Below are 13,170 nucleotides of genomic sequence, written 5' to 3'. Positions count from 1 at the left end.
GAAAAGATGACAAAATGTGTAAACACAAACGTTGGTTTCAAAGATTCCCATTGTTACACATTGTGGTGACTGAAGAATTCATCAGTCAATCCAATTTTGGCTGAGCACTTTGGATAATGCTCAAATGGTGTCACATGGTCAAAGTCAAAATATCAATCTGGTTTAAAACCCATGAGTTCCAGGGACGTCTGGGTGGCTCAGTCGGTTAAGTGTCCAACTCTTGATTTCAGTTCAGGTCATGATCCCATGAACCGTGAGAATAAGCCCCAGCGTTGGCTCTGTGCTAACAGTGCAGGAACAGGCTTGGGATTCTCCCCCCACCCGACACCCCCGCCACTCCCCTGCTCTCGTGCACACATGCTCTCTCTCAAATAAATATTAAAAACAAAAACCCATCAGTTCCATTGACTTGAGTGTCACAGGGGCAGTGCTATAGCCTACAGACAAAGCTCGGGTCAGCCACTTTAAAGTGGACACCGCTGGTCAGGGTAGGGCTAGAGAGGGTACAAAGAAGTCCACATCAACTTCTACTTTTCATTGTTATGAACATGAGGGGCGCATCCAATTGATGTAATACCCTCATTTTTGTTTAAGGAACACGACCTATCATTCACTTAAATATTTATGGAGCATTTACTATGTTTCAGACAACATTCTAGGTGCTGGGATACAAAACTGAACAAAGGTAAAAATCCTTGCCCTTATGAAGCTTACATTCTAATCAGAGTTTTGGAAGTGAGCGAAGACACGTGATATACAGAAGTAAATTCAATATCCAAGTAAGTGAGTTAGAAGAGCTCTAGAAAAATAGTGCAAAGGTAATAAAGAATGTAGGGGCCTCAGGGAAGTGGGCAGACAGCCATGCCAAACAGTGGTTAGGACAGGGCACTCAGAAGGTGGCATCATATTTTAAAACAAGGATCAGGTTCAGCAGAACTAAAGGTTCCATCAGCCTTTGTTCTTTATACAGGTTCTCCAACTGCACCCTACTAGTGGCATCTGAATTTCAGACCCAAAAGTTCATTTCAAGTGACACCAAGCGAGTCCAGGACCAGTAGGCATCACGATTCTGCCTATACCGACTTTATTTGGCCCACATGGTTAAACCTTGATGCTCAGGCAAAAACAGTTACTTAAAAATAATAAGACAAGTATATAGACACTAAGTGACAAGCCCTGTTTTTAATATGCTTTAAATCATCTTAAAAAACACTTTTATGGAAACTTTTATACATAGAAATAGAATAACACAATGAATCCTATACACCCATTACTCTCAGCTTTAGCATTCACTAATGTTCTGATCTTGTCTTGTCTACTGCAGGGATGGGGATAAAGATGGAGTATTTTCAAGCAATCCCAGACATCCTATTTGTCTGACCCATAAAGTCTTCAGTCCACACAGAGCACAATTTTTAAAATGGAACAATACCACCCTCATATCCAATAAAATTACAATTCCTTCCTATCATCATCGAATACCTACTCCATTTTAAATTTATTCTGTTTGCCTAACAAACAAAAAAAGCCCATCTTCTTACAATTGATTTGGTCTAATCAGGATCCAAACGACGTCTCCAGCATTGGCATGCATGCCTCTTAGATTTCTTCCACTTTTTGCAACAGTGCTTCTTCCTTTTTCCCTGACAGATATTCTGACTCTGGATTTGGATGACTGATTCCTCCCAGCCTCAGTTAATCCAGCCCCTGTGTGCTGTGTATTTCCTATAACCGCTGACCACATCTGGAGACTACCTGGATTCAGGCTCAGTGGCTTCTGTAGGAGGCAAGATACTTCACAGGTGGCTGTGTTGCGCTTCTTCCTACTCCACAACAGGAGCGCCCACGTGTCTGGCTGTTCCACTTTCAGTGACTGAGCAATGGGTCTAGGCATTGAAGGCCTGCTCCACCCCTCACCAAGCTCTCCTCAGCATCCTTCACAGGAACTCTGTGAGGTGGGCCCCACTACTATCTCCACAGAGGTCGCCGCATCTACTTCATGGCATCAGGTTCTGAGAACCTGAAGGCCGCCAACACCACCAAGGCTTGGCCTGCACCTGAGCTCAAATAGATCCCTTCCCTTTCTAAGTCCTGAAACACTCCCACGGGGCCTTTCAGAACTCGTTGTCAGACACAAGAGCCTTGTGTCCTCAGCATCTCCTCTGAGGGTTCCCTTTTACTTACTGCATTTAAACTCTGGCTCTCCTGGGGGCACTGCTCGACCTGCCACCCTTAGTTTCATGTCATCAGACACTGCTCACTTCCCCTCCAAGTGGCAAGCATCGATGCCACACCCTCCCCGGCTCACTTCCCTTCTCTCCCTGAAGACTGAAGGAGGGCTCCTACAGACACTCTAAAACTAGGCCTGTCCTAACACAGATGGCCCTGCCATGCCCTAGCCTCAGTTTCTTGGCCTTCCGGCCTTCAATGCTTTTGTCTGTTACCCTCCCGTGGCCACTCCCACCCATGGCTGCACCGCAGATATGTCCAAGGGCAACTTTCCATTAGTATGACCTTAAACATACCTTTCTCTGGCCTCCTCTGTTTTTCCAACTTCTGCACTCTAGTAGTATCATGACTCCAACAATTCTTTGGCCCCAAGGACCTACCACTTTTTCAGTGACAAATCTAGAACCCCATGATGGTCATATACAGTGGTTACGCAGGTTAAAAATCTCATCCAAAGAGGATGAGGTTGATCAGCCTTTAAACAAAACTACTACTAAACAAACAAACAAACAAAAACTACTAAGTAGCACTCATGAGACATGGAAGCGTCTCAGAGAGCTACAAGTAGCTCTGCTCACACACTAGATGACCTCCTTACCGTTCTGGGTAGGGGGGGAATGAGGACAAAGATTGTGTGGCTGTGTGGTTACTCTAGCTGTAGGACAGCCACCTTCTCACACTCATGGCCTGCCAGCACTCAAAGCACGATGTGCAGTGACACAGAAGATGAAGGAAAGCTGAAAACCAAAGTCAAGAATTCCACCAATTCAAGTCTTGGTTCCTCAAATTCAAGTCCAGAGGTTTCCATAACACTATCAACTGGGACCAAGATGCATGGAGAACACAGGTGCAAGAAAGGCATCTTCTCCTTCGGAAACTAGCTTAGATGATTTGATACCCAGCATTCCAATTTGCCCTGGGGCATTTACAAAAGTCTTTATGTCCAAGGCAACACAAACCCAAAGGCTACAGAAGTTAAAAACTGCAACCGAAATGTAGGGACTGTGACAACTTAATCCGATTCAAAACACAGCATAAAGAGCTCTTGCTTAATGATTACCCATGGTTGAAAGCTGTGTCCATCTGATGTGCTCATAAAACATCTTCCTGGGAAACTATACTTTGAGGAGATGCTGATCAGTGCAACTCTTTCACCATGACAAAGTAACCCCCAAGGTAGAACTCTGAACGGTCATGGTCTCTACTTACTGTGTGTATAAACAACTAAAAATTAGAAAACCTGTCAAGCTTTTGAAAACAAAAAGATTTTAATGTCCTCCTTTGGAGCCCATGACGTTTGAGATGTCCTTAAACTGAATTTTTTTTTTACCAGCTTTTAGAACTTTTCAACTCTTCATTTGCCAATCCAAAAGACTAATGAGATCACAGCCACAAAACAGGATAGGCCCACTACCAAAAAACAGCAAGCTGCTCACACTGAATTCAACAGAACATTCTTGAAAAGGAGAGACCATCTCAAACAACCCTTTGTACCAAACCAAAACGTTTTCCAACCTCTTGAGTCCATCTTCATCAAGGAGAGAGAAAACTGAAGGAAACCTGATGCCAGCACAGAAACCTGGGTTTCCTACTTGTCAGACTGAGACAAATAGTGCCACCATAGTTCCTGTCTTTTTGCTGCAAGGCCGTACTCAAATGCTGGAGCATCTGGGCCTGTGCAAGTTCTGGTCCCAAACTGCTTCATCACAGAAAGGATGACACCTAGAGCAGCCCTGGAGATAGCTGTGATTTTGTGCTTCAAAGAAATTATCCAAATTTCTCACAGTTAACTTTTAGAAAGAACGTACATTATTTGAAAGGATTAAGTATCAACAAAATATGACAGGAAATCAGATACACGTACAACTGACAAAATTATGTACCAGCCTTTGAGTCAAAGACCCAAACCTCATCCCTCCAGATGGAAAGTAACTGTACAACCAATAATCCATGGGCACTTAAAACCTGTCAGGCACTCAAAATTCAATTGCAACTGAAGTCAGCAAATAGCTCTAGAAGTCTGCCTAAGAAGAGACTCCTTCTAAGCCTTCTGGTGAGAAAGACAGGAATGGGGACATACAGTTTCAGACAAGTTTGCCAGGAATATTACCAGTGGCCCACAAATCCAAACAGGGAAACAGCCTATCAGCAAGACAGTTATTAGAAAAATGTTCCTCAAACTAGAATCTACCCCCCCTTTGTTTAAAGTAGGTTCCACGCCCAAATTAGCATGGGGCCCAAATTGGGGCTTGAACTCACGACCCTCATGCTTAACCAAGCTACCCAGACACCCCCTAGAATCTCCCTATAGTCCCAAATTTTGGTATTTTACAAGCCACTTCCTCCCGGAAGCAATGCAAATGAGAAGGAATTGTCCCTGTATCTTGCTGACACTACTTCTGCCCAAGAGAAATTGATTCCAAACTTCATAATTACATTAGATTCACCAAAAGATAGCACTGAGAAACTTGGCCTCTTCAAATACACCCCGTCAGAGAGTAAGACCAAACAAATACAACATAGGGAAGATCCTGAAGAGAAAACCCTCAAAGGTGTATAGAATTGTTAAGTCTGTTTCTGCTTTCCCTTTGGTTAATTGTAGAATATTTTAGAGGGGCTGTTGTATTTCACTGAATTACATTCTGCATTTTGAACTTTTTGAAGTCAGGGAGAAGATCGTATGAACATAATAAACGTGATCTAATATTTTAAAAGCTTAGTTGACCACCCCCAGTAGCCCACCAACCTTCAAACAAGCAGGTGCAAGCTTCAGTTTAAGGTAAACTAAGGTTATTTGTAGCAACTGTTTCTGATGCAAGGGCTAAAACAGACATTTCTAACATAAAGTATATGGTAAAAAGTTAAAAATTAATTTCTTTTGACCTTTGTGCTTTGTTGCAATGTAAGCTTTTATCTCATCTCTTACCCCCAAAACCTGCTCCAGCCACATTCCTTCCCAACACAGAAGTGGCAACTCCAACAGTCTCTCAGTTGCTTGGGTCACAAATCCTGAAGTCATCCCTCACTGTCTGTCACACGCCTGATACATACTCCCCTCAGCACATCAGGGTTGCTCCACTTTGTGTTACACCCAGAATCCCACTGCTCTAAGTCCACTGCTACCATCCTAGACCAAGTCATCACCATCGCTCACGTGGGCTACCACCGTAACCACCCACTGGTCTCCCACCCTTGCTTCCTACTCAGGACTCCACAAAGGCTAGAGAGATCAAGATCCTCCCAAAACCCAAGTCAGATCGTATCCTTCCTCTGCTCAAAACCTTCTAATAGCCTGGCACCATCGGATCTCCTCTTTCTCAGTTACGGGAGTCTCTTGTTTCTAGAACTTTCAGGCACACTTCTGTCTCAAGGCCTTCCCACCTGTTGTGCCTGGAATACCCTTCTCTCCGAATATGCACACGACTCACATTCTTCAAGTATTTGCTCAAAGGTAGCTGCTTAGTGTGGACTGTTTGACAATGGCAGCCTCCTTCCTCCCCAGGAGTTCTCTCTTTTCTGCATCCTTTCTCTCCACAGAATTCACCACCTACTCAGACACTGTTTTTTATTTACTTGTTTAATGTTTTCCTTTCAAAATGTAAACTACCTGAAGGTAGTAATTTTTTGGTTTTGTTTACTTCTGTATCCCTAGCACCTGAGCCACTCAAATATTTGATGAGTGAATGAACAGGCCAAACAGCAGAGTGTGAAACAGATTACGAACTGGGATGTCTGAACTCAAAAGAGTATCAGAGATGATGCATAAGTGCATCACAAATGAGCATCAATGCATACCTCACGGTCGTAACAGTTGCAGTGAATGATTATGTCAACAGCCATGTGAATTCTCTTCGAAGGGAAACTCCCTTCTACAGAAACCGTGGCCCTGTGATCAAATGATTTCAGATGGGTCTCTGGCATGTACAAACAAAGCAAATACAATCTGCCAAGTCTGTCCAAAGTGCCTTTACACTTAAAGACGATGAATGCTCATTACATTATAACATTTATGATGCCTCAAAAAACACACTGCAGGAGAAAAAAATACATATAAAAATAAAATTGTACAAAGTTCTTCATATAGTTGCTTAAATAAATCCTCTGTCAATACCACACAGAGGCAGTGACTGGGTCTAGATAAGAGAGCTTAGAGCTTTTTACATAATTAGATGAGAACACGTAACTCCGTCTTCATGACACTGCCGTGATAACCTCAGTTAAAATCAGTAGCACGTCTTCAAGACGCAGCTCATAGCTCACAGCGTGGGTGAGAAAAGTGACAGATGGTAAATTACTCTTATGTTGTGGTGTTCTGATTCTATTTGCCCTTTTTCATCCTGGCGGTCTTCTCCTTTCTTTTTTTCACATGTTTTGGAATTTTGTTTTTTCTTTTCTCTCTCTGGGCTTCCTTGACCATCTTTTTTCTTTCCTGTAAAAAAAACAAAAATAAACTAAAAGAACCTGCAGACTTCATTTGTTCAGGGTATTAACTTTACTATTACAACTAAATAAAAAAATATATGTGAAAAGATAAAAGTGAATATAACTAGATGAAAATGATTATGATTTGGTAGTGAAATTTCATTCGAAATTTGTCTTTGGAGTTTCTTAACAGAAATTTGTGGGGCACTTGGGTGGTTCAGTTGGTTAAGTGTCTGACTCTTGATTTTGGCTCAGGTCATGATCTCCCAGGTTCCTGGGTTCGAACCCCACATCAGGCTCTGCTCTGACAGCATAGCACCTGCTTGGGATTCTCTCTCTCCCTCTCTCTCTGCCTCTCCCTGCCTCACACTCACTCTCTCTCTCAAAAATAAATAAACATTAAAAAAAAAACGGGGTGCCTGGGAGGCTCAGTCAGTTAAGCGTCCGACTTTGGCTCAGGTCATGATTTCACAGTTCGTGAGGTCAAGCCCTGCATCAGGCTCTGTGCTGACAGCTCAGAGCCTGGAGCCCACTTCGAATTCTGTGTCTCCTTCTCTCTCTGTTCCTCTCCTGCTTACACTCTGTCTCTCTCTCTCAAAAATAAATACGAAAAAAAAAAATAAAAACAAAAAACAAAAACAACCCTGAAGACTGCCAGGTGCACCTAGATTAGTCAGTCGGTTAAGTGACTCTTAATTTCTGCTCAGGTCATGATCTCAGGATCCTGAGATCTATGCCCAGCATGGAGCCTGCTTAAGATTCCCTCCCTCCCTCTTTCTCTCTGTCTCTTCCCCCCCACCCTCAGCTCCTCCCCCACACCCTGTCTCTAAAAGAAAAGAAAAGAAAAGAAAAGAAAAGAAAAGAAAAGAAAAGAAAAGAAAAGAAAAGAAAAGAAAAAAGAAAGAAATTTGAAGACTGCCAAACAGAAATATCTGGGAGGATTATTAAATGTTTGCAACTAATTTTCTTCACAAGTTTCATACTCTAAGAGAAATAAAGGTTGGAAACAGACTAAGCATTTCTAGTAGACTGAAAGAGAAAATTCTGTGCACGTGAGCTCGGTATGTCTCTCAGAAGTCTTAGGACCCACATGTTGTAAGGTTTAAAGGATCAAGCTAAGAATGAAGAGTAACATTTACAGTCATGTATCATTCAGTCAGTAGTGTCTCTTGTCCATGGCTAGGAGTGGAGTAAGTCTTTTAGATCCTGGCTACACTTGGCGGGGCTGCAAATCCCCTGTAAAATGGCGTTTCAATATTTCATCATGGGACAACTCCAACATCATTTGTATTTCAAGTGAATTACAATCATTTCTGATCAATGAATTCAGTGTGTCCTTCTCTCTAGGCAGTGCCCAGGGACCTCTTAATAGCAGTCCAATCCCTAAACAGTGTGACTTCCAAAGGCAAAGTTCACACTTAGAAACTAGATCTACAACTGGAAGTACTTACTGATCAATACTATGTTCTGCCATCATAATCTAGATATGTGAACAAAGAGAAATGAGGCTGGCTTTGCTGCCACATTGAAGAACAAGGGAATCTGAGTTCTCACTAACCTTTTTATCAACTTCAGGGTCAGCAGCGGGTTTCCTGGAGCAGGCCTGGTCTCCCTGCTCTTCAGAGTCTGTGTCAGAACACTCAGAGCTTCCAGCATCATCTGAATCAGAACAAGCCTCTTCCTTAACTTGATCTTCCAGAAGTGCAGGAACCTTGAAAATATTACAAAACCATGTCATTCGAAACCACTTAGTTATCTATTGTTAAATGTGTTAAAGCCACAATTCAGATTTTTTAGCCTTGCAGATATACACTGAAAAACAACATCCTGTACTGAAGCATCAAAAACAACAGAACATCAGGGCAGAAGCTAGAAAACAGCCCATCTCGTGAGGCTCAAGAACATACCCAAATGAAGGAACTGGGGCTTTCCTGGGTGACTCAGATCAAAGACAGAACTGAGCTGGAGTATCGAAAGATGTGAAATATAGATGGAAGTAAGAATTAGAAGATTTATTTGGATAATCTCACAGCTGTTTTCCTATGAATACGATTTTAAGCAACAATTTATTGTTAATCAAAAGGGAAACCAATATTTAAACAAGAGAGATTTTCTTTTCTGACGTTTTAGCAGAAAGCATTTTTAAAGAACAAGAGGTTTCTTTTTATAATAAAAAGTAAACTTTAAAAGGGAACTGTACAAAAAGGTTTCCTGGCCAGTTTTAACAAAATGTTCCTGGCCTGGAATTCATGGCACAACAGCCCTGTAACACTTGCTATATATAACACATAGTAAGTATGTGAGTTTTCCTAATTTGATTCTTCCAAAAACAAACACACATCAAATTTTCAAAAAGCAAACTATGATCCTTCACATTTAAGCCTTTAGTTAAGAACATTAAAATAACAAGAACTGCCTTTATTTACTACTGCTTAATTAGAATTAATCTGCACCATCCTGAAATGTAAAACAAAATAAAACAAGACTTTTCCAAGAAAAAACCCCTAAGGAATCCAGCGGTATAAGACTGCTAGACTCATGAGGAGATTGCTCTTCAACAGGTTATAAAGCAGTAAGAGACCAGATACCATTGTCTTTGTTTTTTTTTTAAAGCTGACTGTAAAAACATTAAGAAATACATGGCTATCATCAATAATTTCACAAATGAAGACCAGGATATAAAAAATATCACTGCCTCAGCAACAACAATAGAACAATTCGGAGGCAGAATGAGAAATAAACCGTAAATTCCCAAATTTCAGTCTTAGGGTTAAAAGAATGAACAAAAAAAGGGCATTTCTGAAAATTCCCATGAACTTGGAAAGGATCTATACTAATATAATATCACTGCTAATTTAATTCTAGTATACATCAAGTTTTATACCCTCCAAAGGAGTATTCACGTAAGTGAACAGCAACACATGTTCTCATACCTTCTGAACTCCTGACAAATCTTTCTTCATTCCCGTAACAGTTTGGTACAGAATCTTATAACCAAAGAGACAAAAAAGAAGAGTCAACATAAACCTACGCTGTGAAGAACACACCCTGTAATATTATGGAAGAACGCTGGGAGCTGACCGGTACCTTCTGTGATTATTAAAAGGAGCCTAAAATTTATCTCCTCTCAACACATAGTTTATTCTTGGTGGGAATTATTCTTGCCCACCAAACATAAGAGACATGAGCAAACTCTGGCCCACAACCTGCCCACAACCTACCCACAGCCTGATGGTTTTTACAGATGAAACTCTGCCACCAACCTGATGACACAAAACTCTAACTCTGAATCTCAATTAAATGAAATGTATTGTCCTCCCCCAAATAACTCCATTCTTCTCTCACTAATAGGAATTGTGATTAGTAGGAATTGATTATTATTAAAGAGCTTTTAATTTCATCAATAAATACTTGGGGAAATTTTTTCTTTGTTATATAATGACCTACATAATAGCCTCCAATTTGCTTCCTGGCATGCAAAGTCAAAAATATTTACTATCTGGCTTTTTCACAGAAAAAAAAAATGTTCCAGACCTTGAAACACATATGTTAACAGACCCACTATAATAATGATTTATAGCCTAGACTTATACAGATATCTTCAATTTTCTGCAACTATCATCTATTGGACTCAAATGTGTCATTTTTTCACAAATGCCAGTGAACATCCTTTACATCCAATACACAGAAAGGACCTGTTAATGCAAAGGGAATTAGCCATCTCACTAGATTAGAAGCCAACAGTCAAGAGGCAGGTATGTGACAGTAGCTTCCTCTGTAAATTTGCTTGCTATATACAAATCAAGCTACTCACATTGTCTTGTTGGGCATTCATGGCCATATCCTCTTCCTTCAATTTCATCATTATATCCACATCCCTCTCGTAATTTTTTACTTCGTTCAAGGTTCTAGGAATGTATGCGCGCTTAAACACCTAACACACACGGAAAGTAAAACCAAAAGTGTTATTCACATGCTTCTCTCATTCACTGAGCATCCCACACCCGTCATGTCACAGAGGAACCTATCGTCATCTACAACACTGATTTTCAGCCAGGCTCTCCGCAAACACTGGTGTTTACATCTGCTGTGTGGTGTGCCAAAAGGAATTTGTTACTAACAATAAAATATGAAATGATTTGAAGTTATCCTTAAAATAACACCTCTCTCCCTTCATTTGCATTCTCAAAAGCTTTTCTGAGTGGGAAAGGAAGGAATGGAGTTGCATTAGCAAGTGCTGCCCTGGTTATGCCTTACAAAGGAACATGTTCTTACATAGAAATATTGTCTGTCCTGTGCTATGGTGAAAAGGGTTCAGAATTGGTGATAAATATAGGGTGCCTTATAGTCATCCATCACACTAATAGCTGTGAGAACATGGATCACACTCACAAAAAATCCACTGATCTTCAAGGCTAAAACAATTTTCTTTTTTACCATAAATATTTAAAATCTACAATGTTACTGAAATCAACATATAAATCATTTTAAAATTCACAGTCACGAACTGAAACAGGATTTTCCTTCTTGAGTCATGTTTCAATAGCTTCTTTAAAAATGTGCTCTATCTCAAGTATTATACTCTCTGATTTCAAACTACACTACAAACTTATTATAATCAAGAGACTATAGCACTAGCACAAAAACAGACACATAGATCAAGGAAACAGAATAAATAAGCCAGAAATAAACCCATGCATATAAGGTCAATGAATTTACAACAAAGGAGGTAAGAACACACAATGGGGAAAGGACAGTCTCTTCAACAAATGGTGGTGGGAAAACTGGAAGTCACATGCAAAAGAATGAAACTGGACCACTTTCTTACACCATACACAAAAATAAACTCACAATAGAGCCAAGACCTAAATGTAGGACCCAAAACTATAAAACTCCTAAAAGAAAATAAAGGCAGTAACGTTAAACAACAGTGTTGGCAATATTTTTTGGATCTGTCTCCTCAGACAAGGGCAACAAAAGCAAAAATATGCAAATGGGACTGCATCAAACTTAAAAAGCTTTTTCACAGCAAACAAAGCCATCAACAAAACGAAAAGGCAGTCTACCGAACGGGAGAAAATATTTACAAATGATACATCTAATAAAGGGTTAATATCTAAACTATGGAAGGAACTCCTACAACTCACCACCAACAAAAAAACAATCTGATTTAAAAAATGGGCAGAGGACCTCAACAGAGATTTTTCCAAAGACATACAGATGGCCAACTTACCCATGAAAAGATGCTCAGGATCACTTATCATCAGGGAGATACAAATCTAAACCATAATGAGATATCAACTCACACCAGTCAGAATGGCTAGTATCAAAAATAAATCAGTATTGGCAAGGGTATAGAGAAAAGAGAACCCCCATGCACTGCTGGTGGGAATGCAAACTGGTGCAGCCACTATGGAAAAGTATATGGAGGTTCCTCAAAAAATTAAAAACAGAACTACCATAAAATTCAGCAATTCTTCTGAGTATATAACCAAAGAGAATAAAAATACTAATTCAAAGAGATAGATGTACCTTATGTTCACTGAAGTATTATTTACAAAAGCCAGGATAAGGGAGTAACTTAAGTGTCCATCTACAAAGAAAATGGAGTGCTTGTATGTCTGTGGATACACGTACACAGTAAAATAAAATTATTAGTAAAAAAAAAAAAAAATGAAATCTTGTCATTTGTGATAACATGGACAGACCTCAAGAGTATTACATTAAGTGAAATAAAAGAGAGAGACAAATACTATAAGACTTCACCTATATGTGGATTCTAAAAAAAACAAACAGAAACTGACTCATAATATAGAGAACAAGCTGGTGGTTGCCAGGTGGGGAGAGGATAAGGGGCAGAGCAAAATATGTGAAGGGGATTAAGAGGTACAAACTTCCAGTTTTAAAATAAGTCACATATAGGGGCGCCTGGGTGGCGCAGTCGGTTAAGCGTCCGACTTCAGCCAGGTCACGATCTCGCGGTCCGTGAGTTCGAGCCCCGCGTCAGGCTCTGGGCTGATGGCTCGGAGCCTGGAGCCTGTTTCCGATTCTGTGTCTCCCTCTCTCTCTGCCCCTCCCCCGTTCATGCTCTGTCTCTCTCTGTCCCAAAAATAAATAAAAACTTTGAAAAAAAAAAAAATTTTTAAATAAGTCACATATAAAATACAGCATAGGGAATACGGTCAATAATATTGTAATAACTATGTATGGTGACAGATGGGAACTAGACTTATTGTGGTGACCATTTAGTAATGTATATAAATGTTGAATCACTGTGCTGTACACCTGAAAGTAATATAATACTGCACGTCAATTATTCTTCAAGTAAATAAAGTTCTCTATCTAGAAAGATTGTCCATAGGCTGCCGAGTGGAATGATGTAGTGAAATGTATTTATATAATCTGGCTCAGTTAAATTATGCACAAGGAAAACAGTCATTTGAAAACTGCTTCTCTCTTAAAATCAAGTTTGTGACCTAGCATGCCTTTAAAACAAACAAACAAAAAACAAAAACACAA

At 40.2% G+C, this 13,170-nt stretch overlaps 1 protein-coding gene across 2 annotated transcripts in view; it reads right to left on the bottom strand.

Moving 5' to 3' along the window:
* Positions 1 to 1,067: 1,067 nt before the first annotated feature.
* RIOK1 (RIO kinase 1) overlaps positions 1,068 to 13,170 on the bottom strand; it is a 31,259-nt gene continuing 19,156 nt past the window's right edge. Inside the window, exons 14-17 of one of the 2 annotated variants that reach the window (XM_047103310.1) lie at positions 10,466 to 10,585; positions 9,585 to 9,638; positions 8,210 to 8,362; positions 1,068 to 6,658 (exon numbers count right to left, since the gene is read on the bottom strand). In XM_047103310.1, coding sequence (XP_046959266.1) covers positions 6,548 to 6,658; positions 8,210 to 8,362; positions 9,585 to 9,638; positions 10,466 to 10,585 — 438 coding nt within the window. In that variant the 3' untranslated portion in view covers positions 1,068 to 6,547. The remainder of the gene's footprint in view (positions 6,659 to 8,209; positions 8,363 to 9,584; positions 9,639 to 10,465; positions 10,586 to 13,170) is intronic. The other variant, XM_047103311.1, reaches the window with a different exon arrangement.

Source organism: Lynx rufus, unplaced genomic scaffold, assembly GCF_022079265.1.
Source record: "Lynx rufus isolate CCGP_SWC_20201006 ecotype Redwood Valley unplaced genomic scaffold, mLynRuf1.p SCAF_6, whole genome shotgun sequence".
NCBI lineage: Eukaryota > Metazoa > Chordata > Mammalia > Carnivora > Felidae > Lynx > Lynx rufus.
Note: the sequence above shows the minus strand (reverse complement) of the source record. Positions and strands in the feature narration are given on the sequence as shown.